General features: G+C 41.1%; 1 protein-coding gene across 7 annotated transcripts in view; it reads left to right on the plus strand.

Moving 5' to 3' along the window:
* Positions 1–14,736, plus strand: part of LARGE1 (LARGE xylosyl- and glucuronyltransferase 1) — a 286,575-nt gene extending 271,839 nt beyond the window's left edge. For 5 of the 7 annotated variants that reach the window (XM_051784574.1, XM_051784576.1, XM_051784577.1 and 2 more), the window contains one exon: positions 3,555–14,736. In XM_051784574.1, the coding sequence (XP_051640534.1) occupies positions 3,555–3,752 (198 nt within the window). In that variant the 3' untranslated portion in view covers positions 3,753–14,736. The remainder of the gene's footprint in view (positions 1–3,554) is intronic. The other 2 variants (XR_007904077.1, XR_007904078.1) reach the window with 2 other exon arrangements.
* The last annotated feature ends 232 nt before the right edge of the window (positions 14,737–14,968 follow it).

A 14,968-nucleotide genomic window follows, 5' to 3' on the forward strand; every position in this document is an offset into this window, starting at 1 on the left:
CAGGGTTTGCATCGCCTTGCTGTTCTTGGATTTGAAGCTAACCACTGTGCTAATCAGCAAGGTCTGGGTCATGGCATTCCTTTTTAGTTTGGGTTTGTGGTGGGTTTTTCAGTTTGGTTTCAATCCCAATGCTTGAACTTGTAGAATTTCATGCTAATTAAAAAAATAGGTTTTGGCCATCTGTATCCTCCTGTGATACCTTCTGCTATGAATCTGGAATATGTGGGATGGATATTTTCTACTTCTGCTTACAAAACTGCATGGTCACCTTGGGCTGGCAGCCACTCACCCTCTGTTTGCAGAAGGGTATTCCCAACAAATTTATACCTACTTATCTTGAGAAAAAAAGTTGTCCCTTACATTAATGTTAATAATAATTTGCTATAGCAGTGTAATTTTCCAGTGCACTTTCCAAACACTAATCAATTAACCATCAGTTGTGGAGAGTGCCAGGGTAGTTTTTATTATTTGTTAATCTGTGTAACAAGGCTTATGTTCCCACTGGCAGCTCTCACGTAGCACTCAGGATTTAAGTCTTCTGTGCAGAGAGATCTGCCCAGCAGAGATTCACACATGGGAGATTGAAACATTTTTCATAGTTGATCATAGCACAGATACTTTAAAATGGTCATTGGGTTGGAACTAACTCTGGGAAATTGTTTTTCTCACTCTTCCAGCCTTGAACACATTATAACATTCAAAAAAAGTTTCATTTTCCTCTGTAGCAACATGGGTATCTGCCTATTCTCCCTCACGATCACCCTAGAGGAGACAGGGGGTCGCACAGCTACCTTCCCCTGTGGTATTCCTCTGCTTCAGGGTGTCCACAGACACAGCTGCCAGCTGCTTGGCTGGCTTCATTACCAGTGGCCAGAGCAGCTTCTCAGTTAAGTTATTTCACTGCTCCTCGCTGCTGGAGTGTCTGTCAAAAGGTCTGTTCCAGACCCCTTACCAAGGGCCTGTGCCACTGCTGTCCCTCAGAGCAGCACACCACATGGAGACAATCGTCATTGTTATTCTGGGAGCGTGCAGGTGCCCACTGAGCTGGATTTTGCTGTACAAATACAGCATCCAAATACAAATATATGAGTCTCCATCTAAAGAATTTATAATCTGTTAGCTGGGTTATTGCATTGCCTTCTCAACAGGGGTTTCCACATAGTAGGGATGGATCATTAGGAAACCTTTCTCTGCTCTTCCAGTCACTGTGGAACTAGACTGAGCATCCCATTTACCAGGACCCCAGCCCAGCGTATTTCAAAGGGGATTATTAACAGCAGACTCATCATTTCTTGGAAGGCTTTATGTGCCTGAAGACCTTTCACAGGGATGGGAACACCGCCGTGCTGAACAATTTGCACTGCAGAGCATAGACACTCCCTGACCTGCAGTATTACAGACTTGAAATGCAAGCAGAGAACAAAGAAAAGGTTGTATGAGGGGGATGCATCTTCCTCTGCAGCTTTGACTTTTAGTTTTGAGGTCCCTTAGAGACATAGTTTGTGGTTTATCAGCTCTCCTCACTCCATGGTGCCAGCCTTTGTTGTTGGGATTAATTCCCCATTAGTTTTAAGCATCTTCCAACTAAATAAATTCTGCCTGTGAGCATGAGATTATTTTGCTCTTGCTATACAGAAGCTCAGTGCCCCATTCCCATTTATGACAACATTGTAAATTGGCACAAAGACTTACCTCTTTAGCACTGTCTGTCAGGTAATGGGCATTCTCATAAGGAGAAAGGAGCACCCATATGGCATCTGCTCCTAGCTGTCCAACACATGCTACTGCTTCATAGGTGACTCTGGGAAGGCACTGCAGCCTTAGCTATACTTTGGGCTCACCAATACCACTGCCTGAGTTGGGAAATGGATCCATGTTGTGTTCTGTTCACTTTTTTCTTGTCTTAATTTAGCTTCATTTTTTGACTGTATTGCTCAAACACTTGGTTTCTGGTAGCATTGTAATGCAGCAGCTTTCAGTCTTCTCTGCCTTGATCATAGTTTGTTAGGTGAAGAAAGACTGACAGGTGAAACACTAAAGTTAATTAGCACAAGTTGTTGTCTCCCAACAATCTCTTTCCCTACTAAAGCATTTTGGAGTACTCTGCCTCGGTACTGTAGATACTCTGTGTCTCTGCACAGACTCCTAAATCTACAAGTGACTGGGCATTGCAAAACAGGGGAAGTTGTGCACCACCTGTTTTGAAGCCAGCGTGCTCTGTGGCTGTTTTGTCTCTGACCAGTGTCTTATGTAGAGATGGTTAATGAGTCAATCCAGCAACAGCTGTAGATAGAGACTGTGTGAAAACAAAAGTAAATTTGCCTGTGGGGAATTCAAAGTTTCTTTGTTATTTGCATCATATACAACTTGGATTTCTTGAAGTTCCATATGAAAAAAGAGGTAGCATCCTGGTGGTTAGAGTGTTTTGCTTGGCTACAGAGTAATGAGGTTCACATTCCTTTTCTACCCAGTTTCTTGCAGGAGATACCTACCTGTTGCACATCATAGGATGTGAACTAGTGAACTTTCAGCTTGTCTAAGGATCAGCCTTTTTCTAGCTTTACTCTAATAATTTAACTATAAAAATAGAAAGATTCTGACAGGAGTAGTTGAGACTTAAATGAACCATTGTTTTCTAGCAACAAAAATTGTCAAAGAACTTGGTCGGATATAAATAAAGAGAATTAGTAAAGTAGTTTTACAGGAGAAGGAGAAGTAGCACAGTATCTCAGACTTCATGAAAAACTTAATTTACATAAAAACATCTCAAAGCATATGGAATTAGCAGGTTCATTTTCACACATCGCCTATAAATGATACCATCCTCTCCCCTTATTTCAGGTTTATAAATAGTTTTGGACAGTTTTGTCTCTGTAAGTATCTTAGTATATAGGCAAAGCAACATATGTTGTGCAGTTTTGCCTTTGTAAATATGGCTTATTCCAGCATCCCAAGCAAGATAATTTGTAGGGACGAAGCCAGGTTTTTGCATGGACGCTTGAGACCCATGCCGTGTAGTCACGGTTGTGTTGGTTGCGAGCACACTACTGCAAAGTGTGTGCTGCAGACATGGCTTCAGGTGTGCCTTTGGTACTATTTCCCCATTATTTGGCTTATATGAAGTAAAATGTTTTAAAAGAGTTGGGTTTTTTTACGAGGCTGGTAAAACATTGAAAGAGGTTACTCAGAGATATGGTGGATGCCCCACCTCTGGAAACATTCAAGGTCAGTTTGAATAGGGCTTTAGGCAACCTGATCTAGTTGAAGATGTCCCTGCTCATTTCAGGGGAGTTGGACTAGATGACCTTTAAAGTTGCCTTCCAACCCAAACTATCTTAAGATTTTACAAAAAGAAAAAGTAGATCTTTCATCAAAGAAAAAGCTACTTGGAAAAAAAAAAAAAAGCTTATTTGAGATACCTGCATGGGTTTGGCTTTTTTGAGACCCACACTGCACTGCTACTTACTGGAGCATGTTTGACTGTGGAGGTACAGGAGAGATGCATTGCAAGAGGGCTGGGGAACACCCTCACAGTCAGTGTCTTTCTCCCCCAGGAGTACGAGTTCACGGTGCTGCCCAACGCCTACATGATCCACATGCCGCACGCCCCCAGCTTCGACATCACCAAGTTTCGCTCCAACAAGCAATACCGCATCTGTCTCAAGACCCTGAAGGAGGAGTTCCAGCAGGACATGTCACGCCACTATGGCTTTGCAGCCCTCAAATATCTCACGGCAGAGAACAACAGCTAGCACCACAGAGCCTGTGTACGGGAAATAGGGACACCGGAGGGAAGAGCCACTCAGCGTGTGGGGCCCAGTCATCAAATTTTGAACTGAGAAATACTTTCTGTTTTTATATCATACTTGGCAGTTCTAACAGTAGAAATTTGAAGTGACATGTCTTCGGACTGTGCTCATTCGTCCCTCCCCCAATTACCCCAGGCCTTTTGGCTTTAGCATTCATGAGGTGTCTGCGAGTAGGGCCGGCCAGGCGCCCTCCATGCCACTGAAGGTGGGGACTGGGCAGGGACTGGGAATGCACTCCGCTCTCTTAACTGCAGAGCAAAGACAGACCTTCAGAACATAGAATTTCATGTTGCTATTTAATAATTTGACATGCTTTTTATCTGTAAAGGAAGATCTTCGGGTCGCTGTCCTGTGAATTTCAAATCTGCACTACTCTAAAAGGGAACTTTCACCTGTGAACTTTCACAGGGGCCCTGTTAACATGGATGACCTTGCTAATGCAGGATGAGCCAAAGGTCTGAATTAGCCTTGAAAACACAGGGGACACTTATACAATACTGCACTCCTGAGAAGCTGTGTAACTGGTTTAGGTGTATACATGATATCGGTTGGTCTTTTATTCTCAAATTAGTTGTTTTATCAGGAAAATCCCCTATACCCCCCCCTGCCTTTGCCCCACTCCTAAATGCTGCTCCTTTCCTTGCCAAGGAAATGTCTCCCTTGTGTTTCTTCCCCATCTTCAATTTTGGTGGACCAGTAAAGAAGATCAGTAGCTCTGTTAGAAAGTGAACAAAACTTGTCACTGTAAGGTCTGTTTTCACCAGAGCAACTTGTTCACATGTGTCTACTAAGATAAAGGGTCTGACTCTAACTCTTTATCTTTTTCAGGCAAGAATTGGATTTTACCTATAAGGCACATTGTACCAGGGGAATATTGATTTGTAGGCTCATTTCAGTGCTGCCCAAACGTGAAGGCTCTGGGCCTTAGGCTTTAAGTGGACTTCTTTGCTGAACAGGGAATAAAAACTAGTAAAAAGGCAAATAGTAGCCTTGGTGCTCTCCTGCTGCCTGCTGCAAGGTCTCAGAACTACTTCGTTAAAGGAGTTTATAATTAAAAGGAGCAGAACTGTTAGGAATAAACTCCCCATTCGAGGGGGAGAAAAGAATGTGTTGGGAATCTGAGTGAGTGTTTGCTTGAACGTGGACTGGTCAAGTTCACACCGTCGGTACACACAGGAGTACGCTGGAGGGCGAACAGGAAACCTAACAAGCAAAATGCAGAAAACAAGACACTGGACTTTTTGCCATTTTCTTTATCTTCAGTATTAATGTTGTGTTTACATGGGATGAAGAGATGAGGTTTAATGCACTACCCCTTGCAGGGCTATTTGTAATTTCTGTTGCAATGTTAATAGAGAAAGCAGAAACAACTCAGTGAGAAATGTGTTCTGTCTCCCTACCCCAGATCCCCATACAACCACACATACCAATACTACTGCCTGAGTTGGAAAATGAATCTCCATTGCATTCTGCTCATTTTTTTTCCATTTTGTTTTTCAGCCACTGGATCTTCTACTTTCCTCCCCACCTCATCCCTCTAGAGCTTGGTTTTATTTCTAACCTGACATTTTGTGAGAGCTTTCTGTTACGGTGGAAACCACGCAGTTTAAACCAGACATTTAAACTACAAATACCAGTTCATCATTCTCTGTATATATAAGAAAATCCAAAAAAGGCAACATCTTTGAGAAGAAATAAAAAGGGGCGGGAGTCTATGTGTAGTTTTCACTTTTTCTCCTGGGAGTGTTGGCTGTGTAAGAATATATCACTGCATAATTTTCCAAAGAGCTTTTTTTCTCTTCTTAATAGCTTCATGTAAAGATTTACATAAAAAGCTAGAAAGGGCAGGGAAGAAGTGAGTGCTCAGTTCTGGCTAAGATATATTCTTTTAAAAAAACCAAAATCTTAACTCCCCAGATCCCATATTATTCACCATTAAGGGCTCAGGTCACTGTGCTTATTGAGAATGAGAAGAACCCTGCAGCACAGAGTCCTGTTGATTAGCTAATGTGCAGAAAGATACCAAAAGCTGGCCTGAGAGAGTCTGACACTGGTTATACCTACATAAAATCTCCAATCAGAGCTTCAGTGTGGCCACCATTATGTTTCATGTATATTAAAAACTTTCATTGCCAGATGTACATTTGTCCTTACCCTGCAGCAGCACAACCTGTAGCACGGACCTGTATATTATTTGGATGTACCATTATCAACATTCTTCTCATTATTCTCTTCTCACTGGTCATGTGATGAGGATGGGGGGAGCGGGGAGGTAATCATTTGCTACTTGCCTGACTGTACAGTGAGTTCTGGGACTTCCAGGGTAGGCTTAGGTGTGCTGGCTGGTGTAACCAGCTCAAAGATTGGTAGTAGGTACAAAGAGTCCCTTTTTTTCCTTATAGACACTGTACTGATTTGTATCTGTCATGTCATGTTTGTGCTTCATAATTTGAGAGGTGTGGGGATTAGGTTTTTTTAGTACATTTCATCCAATTTACCTAATAGCAAGTTAGGATTACATGTCTGACTGTAACTACCAGGGCTCCTCCAACACCATGAAAGAAAACACCACTGACAACAACAAAAATCCCCAACTTAGTTATAACTGACTGTCTTCCAGTCCTCTGCCGTAGTATTTGCTGTCAATTTTGTTACTTAATTATCAGTTTTCTCCTGAAATCTTCAAGAAATAGCAGAAAAACCTGGTGACTTAATGCCTTTGTTTTATTGCTTTGTTCCACCAACTTCTCTCTTGAGTCTTCAGTCTATGACCTCTCCTTATCTCTGATATTTGGAAAGTGTGAGTCTCTCATTTAGGTATCACTCCAGCACCCTCTCAGTGAAGTCTGATGCAAATAAATCATTTAGATTCCTTATTGTCTTTAATTGTTTCTTCTACTTATTGTTTGGGGTGGCCTACCAGATATCTCCACTTTTCTGCTTTTGCATACTGAGCAAATGTGCTTTTTCAGCTTTAACTTCCTACTGTTTGCTCTTCAGACTCTCTCTTAGCTTCCTCAAACTCCATCTTAACTATTACATACCTTCCTTTCAGCTTTACAGTATTTTATCTCCATTCTCTGAAGGTTTTCTATTTGGCCCAAATAACTTCTAAAATTTCCAATTGAGTCATATCAGCATTTCCTTGTCTTCCATTCATCTAAGGGATACAATACTCCATGGTTATTTATAAGGCCCTTTCCATTTTTAATCTGAGGATTTCAGTTTTTCTGTTCTTTTTAATTAGGGTCACCAATTCTTCCTTTAAAAAGATAAAGAGTGCTTTGTTTTTAAATTTATATTGAATTTCACCTTACTAAGTTTTGAGACTTTGTATTTTCCTCTTTAACCTTTCTAAATGCTAACCTTTTCCTAATCAAGGGATCAGAAAAATTCTTTTGTTCCTCTAATTTGGGCTCTTACCTTGACACATTTTGTTCTGTGTCTCCCTTTTCCCTCTCCACTACAAAACATTGAAACACAGGAGTCACTCGAAACTATTCAAGTCCCAAAGCCTGAACTGTGTATTTCCCAGCACCTTTTGACATCCCACCACATTTCAGGCTTAATTATTATTCCAAATAATAATTGATGCCTGGCACACAGTCCTCCTGGTTTTGTTTTCATGCTTCTCCCTTTGATATAACAGGCTTTCCAAGTTTAAGTTTTTGGCAAGTTTGGGCACTTATCTTCATTTAATACCTTATTGTAACCCTCTAATAGGTTTCCATGATTTTTCTCTGTCGTCACAGTATATATATAACACCTTCAAAAGTTTGGCTGTAGTTTCCATCCGATCAATTTCTAGCTAAGGGTCATCTACCATTTGCCTATCTGGCAGACCTAGAAAATGTCTTTGTTTATCCTGGGTAGTCCTTAATATCTATCAGATTTTTTTTCCCAAGTCCTTACTTTTAGTAATTCCTTCCAGGCTTGCTAGTTTCCTATGTGAGCAATCTGGTTCCACTTCACATTTTTCGGTTTTTTTCCATTTATAATCATTGTCTTGGACTCAGTGATTTATCAGGATTTAGCAGGTGTACCTGCAGTTCCATCACTTTTGTTAGACTGAATATGACATATACTCACTAAAGTACTGGTAGACTTCATGTCGTTTGTTGGTAAATCATAAACTGCATTTTCCTTTTACTACAACAAGCAGAGACACTTCATAGTGTTATTTGCAGTAGCTGTTGCAGCAGAGTAAGCTCTGTGTTAGAGGGAGAAGCACAAAAACCTTGTTGGGATTGTAGCTACTGTTTCTCTCCACAGGGAAAAATAAGGCCCTAGCACAGCTGAACAGTTTTATAAATGCCCTGCACAAAGCACACTGCACATTATTTTCTGGTAGGTATAATCGTACATAGTCCAATTAAATATGAAAAATACATTTTTAATGTTCTCATTTTTATGTGCAATTCTATCCAGAAGATAATGCATTTCCTTCTCTATCTTGCCAGTTTCCCCCATTACTCCAGCCTGCTTAATAGCCCCATCTGTTTTCAGCTGAGGAAGATTAATGACCAGAAGCACTGGGAGTCCTGGCAAATCAGCAGAGATATTACTCTTAGGCATTGCTCAGGACATTTGTTCCTACTCTGCCAGATACTGTATGGGTGTTCCTCAGGTTTCAGGGCAGCAACAGCAGAACACAGCAAGCTCAGCAAGTGGGGTGAGTGTCATTATTTATGAACTTCAACCAAGTCTAATACGTTCAATGGTGGGAGTGTTAAAAAGAGAATGTATCATTGTTAGCTCAAAAAATATTTCAATTTTAGGGAAAAAAAAAAGCATCTAAGTTTCTTCAACTCCAGTGAGCGGGACTGGAACAAATAAGTCACTAATAGACAATGCCAGCCAATAATCTAGTATTTCCACTGCAGTATTGAAAATGCAGAAGAATTGATAGCTAAATTAAGTTATTTTTACAGTAGTAATTCATAATGTATATTTAGATGATGTGTTTACATCCAAACACTTCAGCATATTGGGGATTGTTTGAAGACTGCTACTTTGTTTCACAACATAAAATTGCTTGGAAAAGCTATTTATTTGTGTTGTCGATCATATGAACATATTTGTTCAGACATGCTAGTGGATACTCCAGTGGAAGTGTTAGCTCATTGAGGGTGTCAGGATGCAAAAGATCTGAAGTCCAGGGTAAGAGCTTAGTATCTTTTCATTCATTCTGTATAGTTTACCCTCATATGAGGAGAATAGTTTCCTTGCTCCCAGCAAATTACTATTTTTGTAGGGTTAAAATGTCCTAAAATTCTGCAATATGGATCCGTGGAAGTCACTGTGCAGGTAGCAAAGGCTGCATTTGAGAGCTCCATGGTCCATTGCCATGAGACACAAGATTTCATTCCAGAAGAAATAGTTCTGATCTGGGGGTAATTCTCTGACAAGGGATTTAGGCACCCTACCCTCACCAGATATATTCAAGAAGAAGTCCCCAAACACATAAGGCCAAGTAATTCAAGCCAAGCTAAGCCTGTTTCTCAGTATTACAGCAACATAATTCTCAGTCAGCTGGATGTGTGAATTTTCAGCTTTAGCCATTATATCACAAGACTCGTGCAAAGGCTGCAGAGTCAGCAGAGTTGGAGGATCTGAAATTTCAAGTTGCTGGTGGACTTAGTGATTTGCTCATACAACTTCTTGCTGTCCCCTGGCACGTATGTAATGGGACATAGTCTACACAATTATTTACTCAAGGTTTCTTTAGAGGATTTCTCTTTCATTCTATGCACAGAGTGAATGATATTCAGTTGAATGAAGCAGCTAGGTGATATTTCTTTTTACTTTTGCTTTCATTGAGCTTTTCATAATATGATAGCAGCCTTGATTCTGAGCAAAGTGAGACTTTTTTTTTCAGAGGATAGGTATAAACTGTGATTTAGGAAAGTCAATTATCCCCCATGCTCTCAGGCTTTCTAAGCAGAACACCTGCAGTTCTGTTCTACAAGCTTTTCTTATTTGGAGGGATCCTGTGGAGCTGATGGAAATTATACATTCAGAGGCCTTGTAGCACTCACCTCTAGCCTATGAATGCTAACATCTAAACTTGCAAGAGTGATGAATCCCAGCTCTGTCCAAGCATGTCTGCTCCATCACTGGGAGCACTCTAGAGGCTATCAGCAGTCTTGTCAGGTAAGCACTGAAAAATGGAGTAAATAATTGGAGGTATGAGGGGTTTGTTTTAAGTAGCCAGATTTCCAGAGGAATGAGGAAGACATAAGCATTCTGAAGTCCCTCTGAAGATCTGTTCATAGGATCTGTGGGTTGGACTAAGCTCATTCTTGGATTTGAGGCATTTCTTACCCAACACTGGCCAATGTGCCCCACCTGGAGTAAATTCTCTGGATTATAAAATTCGTGAAAGTCAGCACTGAGATTAAACCATTCTCAGCTCAAAGATCTTTAATTTGTTTCATTTCTTTGGATCCCCACACTGATCTCTTGGCGCTCAGGAAAAAGGAAAAGAAGAAAAAAGATAATAACAAAGATAACAGTAGAGTTCTGACTACCCAAACTTTCTTAAATTGTCAGTACTGAGGTCAATGGTTGGTGCAAAGCTAGAGTTAGTGAGGTTCTTAAATTTCTCCTTTTGATCTGCCTGTGGAACTGTTGTTCCAGCAGAACTCTCCAGTGATGCTATAAGGAAAGGAAAAGCTCTCCAATGCTGATTGATCCATGAACTCTTCATACAGTCAGAACTAACCACCAGCAGCAGGAAAGAAGCGGCGCCACTGTCTGCTTTTGAGGTTTTTTTAGAAGGCAATAGTGAGTTCAGTCTGAAATCTATTATTCTGATGATAAACTTTTCTCAGCTTTTCTGCATTTTACATGTATACTTGCTGTGAGTGACAGAGGCCCCTTGGGGTTAGGAAAAGATGGAACTCAGCAGTTTGCTGGTTCAGAATGAGAACAAGATATGTGTATATTCTCCCTTGACACCTTGCACAGTGCTCACTAATTATGTTAGCACCAAATAATCCAGCTGACCTGAGACTCAGTGTTTGGGCTGGACAGTAAGCTTCTGCTGTGTTGATAAGAGAACAGACAGATAAGCAAATTTATGCTTTCTGTCCGTTACCTCAATTAATATTTCTATATGGGTTCAAATGGCTCATGGAAAGTTTACATCTTGTGTTTTTCACCGTTGAGGTGAAACAAACAAACAAACAAACAAGCAAAAAACCCCTATGAGTTCCATAAGGATCCACAAGGATTAGCATTCACAGAGAGTCACCAGTGCAAAATATTTTTCAAGTTCACCTGCCAGCTTTTGTCATGAATGCAGAGAATAGAGGCACCACTGTCATCTTTCTGCTTATACTTCATAGAGCAAAACAAATGCATGTACTACAAGCAACTCTCTGAATCAGATCACCCAAGACACAAATATTTTCTGTTTTGTTGCTTTGATTTACATTTTCATATGTGAAATTGAAAGTTTGCAAAAACTTTTTTATTCATATTGTTCAATTTAAATATTTATATTCACTGTTGAGTATGAGTCAGCAGTGCCCTGGCAGCCAGAAGGGCCAACTGTGTCTTGGAGGGCATCAGGCAAAGCATCGCCAGCTGGTTGAGGGAGGGGATTGTCCCACTCTGGTCTGCACTGGTGTGGCCTGACCTTGAATGTTTTGTGAAGTTTTGGGTGCAACAATTTAAGAAGGATCTAAACCTGTTAGAGAGTGTCCACAAAGATGCTGAAGGGTCTACAGGGGAAGCCATACAAGGGGTGACTGACATCACTTGACTTCTTCAGCCTGGAGAAGAAAAAACTTGAGGGGAGGCCTCACAGCAGCCCACAGCTTCCTTACAAGGGGAAGCAGAGGAGCAGGCACCCGTCTCTTATCTCTGGTAACCAGTGACAGGACTCAAGGGAGTGGCATGAAGCTATGTCAGGCTTAGATTGGTTATTAGAAGAAGGTTTTTCACCTAGAGTTGGTTGGGCACTGGAACAGGCTCCCCAGGTCACAGCACCAAGCCTGACAGAGTTGAAGTGCTTGGACAAACACTCTCAGGCTCATGGTGTTGTTCTTGGGGCTGTCCTGGGCAGGGCCAGGAGTTGGACTTGATGATCCTTATCCCTTCCAACTCAGGATATTCTATGATTCTATTCTGTTTATTTTCTTAATATGTTATAGCTTTCTTCTGCATCTGTCAGGCTTGAAAACATTACAGCATTGTCTGTGGTGAAGATAGAATTGAGGGATTGCTGAGGTGTCCTCAGCACCATGTTAGTGCAGAAACAGCCTTTCCTGTAGCTTGTGGGATTTTTTTCTTTCTTTGTGCTATCACAGGTTTTAGTTCTACCTTAGCAGTATCTCTTCCAGTAAGTGTGAAAGTCTACTGGCTTATTCTAGACCACTGCATGAGTTCATTACTAGAGTAATGTTTCTGGCATCGCACCTGAGCCTCCACACAAATTTATTCTGCAGGGTTTTTTTCAATTTTAATCTTCAAGACTACACCTGGGAGAAAATTCACCAATTTGAAGCTCTAACAATGGGTTCACTATGTTTTGTTTTATTTTTAACATATTTTGTTCTGACTGCTGTCCATGACACCAATAGATCTTCCAGAAAAATATCATTTTGAGAGGAAGAGAGTCATTGTAAATAGTCCAATGGGACTTAAATCAGCAGCATTTATGAGGGTAAGTAATCTTCTCAAGCCAGAAATTTTAGCACATATTTCTACTATGTACTGATTTCCTGCTATTTCTGTAAGGCTCCATTTCATGATCCTTCTTCAGCCAGCCCATTCTTGGGTTTTCCACTTTTTCTCTATATTCCTATCTGCTACACCCCTAAATCCACGTTTATATCAGCCTTAGGTAGGTGTTGACAGGTATTTTAAAGACAATATAGACAGCTTTCACAATGCTGAGATCTGATTATAACTGTTACATAGAAAACAGACTCTCTTAAACCAGCAAGAACATGTTTAAAAAATAAGAGAAAAAAAATACTTGGGCTTCTGGGAGAGAGCAGAGGAAAAACTTAGGCCTTTAATACTATTAATACCAAAGCAAGATCGGGTTGCTTAGGTCCTGACACATTACTAAGAGTTGGTAGCCATGCATAAGATGACAATGGTGATTATGTGTGGCTCTGGAAGAAACAATGACTTCAGAAGACTTGGCAGAGATCATTTAGTCTGAACCATTGGTTTCACTTTTTCTATCCGAAAAGCATTTGGATTGACCAATGCAAAAAGCATTTGGATTGCCTTTCACAAAGCTGTCTCCCAGTAGAATGGTTTCGAAGCACGGACAGGCACTAACCAAGTCTATAAACACTCCCTTTCTTTCCAAACACACTGTAGGTCATGTTGGCATCACTTACTCCGTTTCAACTCCCTACAGCAGAGTACCTGAAGAAAGGTAGCACCAAAGTGTTCTAAATACCAAATGTACCTTGCAATGCTAGAATCCTTAGGTTTTTAGATGCACATGCCCATCTGGAACCATTCATGCCCAGATTAAGCCCATGCAACTTGGCAGGTGTCTGAGACCCACAGAGTGGGAGTTTGTCAGAGTCATAGAATCATTTAGGTTGGAAGAGACCTCTAAGATCATCAAGTCCAACCATAAACCTGACACTGCCAAGTCTGCCACTAAAACATGTCCCTAAATGCCACATCTACATATCCTTAAGTGCCTCCAGGGATGGTGATTCCATCACTTACCTGGGGAGTCTGTTCCAGTGCTTGACAACCCTTTCGGACCCTGTAGTTCCCTTTGATAGTCAATGTAGTGAGAAGGATTTCTGAAGGGGGCATTTCGGTTCACTTAAGCCCCACATCACCCTTTTCTCTGTGACTATCAGAAAAGGTTACAGTGCTGACAGTCCCCATGCAAGATGCCTCAGGTGTGTACCTGCCCAAAGTAACACAGGATAAATCTGGGCCAGTGAGCATCAGTTTTAGAGTTACCACCTACTCATTTAAGATTGCAGGTGTCAAAATCCCCTGGAAACTAAGCAGTAAGTGCTACAAGGCCTTATACTCAATATTAGCTGACAAACTTGAGAACAACAATCTCTATGATGGAAAATGTGTGGGCGGATCAGGCATGGGAGGGGAGTGATTTGTGGACTCCAGAGACTGTGCTACACATTGTGACAGACAGCTTGTGCTAACAGCCAGGAAAGCACTCATTTTCAGCACAAAGTTGTGGGCTTCATTATGGTGGTTAGAATATTACCCCTGTCATTGCTGTCCAGGCTGTGCGAGGCTTTGCACTGTATTATGCAGAGAGCAGGGGCACCATTTTCAGTGTGTCAGCCAGCAGATTTCCAAAAATGCAGGTAAGAAAGCTGTGAGAATGAAGGGGTAAAAAACCTCACCAATGTCTTTTCATGTGTTTTTCATTCTTAAGACTCAAACTTCATTCCTTTTCTGTCATGACCAAGGCAATTCTACATTCTCCAGGGGAAAACTGGAATGTCGTGACCTTTAGGGTGAACCAGGCATGAAGCAAGACTTGTTATTTTCTCGCAAGGTTTGTGGCACTGAAGGGTTTTGAATGTTCAACTCACCACGCTGTCAGTATATTACCTGGCTGGCTGTCCTTCTGCTTCAACTGATACCAAACTCTTTTGTTTTTCTTCCCAGCTTGGGGAAATATTTCAGGAAAGAAAACAGAAAAGTGTGTCTTCTTTCCTTCTGCTGCCCCATCTCCCAAGCACCTCCGTCCTCCATGATCAGACTGAGGCAACTTGCATTTAACACAAAACACTTAATTTACACATATGCTTCAGTCCACGTGTAAGTTTTCTAGGTGACAACTCTATCGGGGAAAATGCTGTTTAGATTGTGTGTGCAAAGTAAATGGCTTGTAAATACTTGAAAAAAAAAAAAAAAGGTTAATTTTCAGTTGTGCAATAAACTTGTGAAATAATCCTCTCAATTCCTTTCCAGTGTCTGACTTGACACGTGCTGGTTTCAGGAACATACCAACTGTTGTTTCTTCAGACAGGATCAAAAAGAGAGAAGTCATGGACTGTTTGGCTTTCATCTTTAAGCTTTTTATTGCTTTTAATTTTGCATTGTCATCCCCTTTAAGTTGGTTTATTCCTCCAACCCTAGTTCAATCAGACACATTAGTACAAGGCTGTTCCCACTGAAGACAGGTGAGTCAT

This window comes from Manacus candei, unplaced genomic scaffold (genome assembly GCF_025592945.1).
Source record: "Manacus candei isolate 608988 ecotype Guabito, Panama unplaced genomic scaffold, ASM2559294v1 h1tg000018l, whole genome shotgun sequence".
NCBI lineage: Eukaryota > Metazoa > Chordata > Aves > Passeriformes > Pipridae > Manacus > Manacus candei.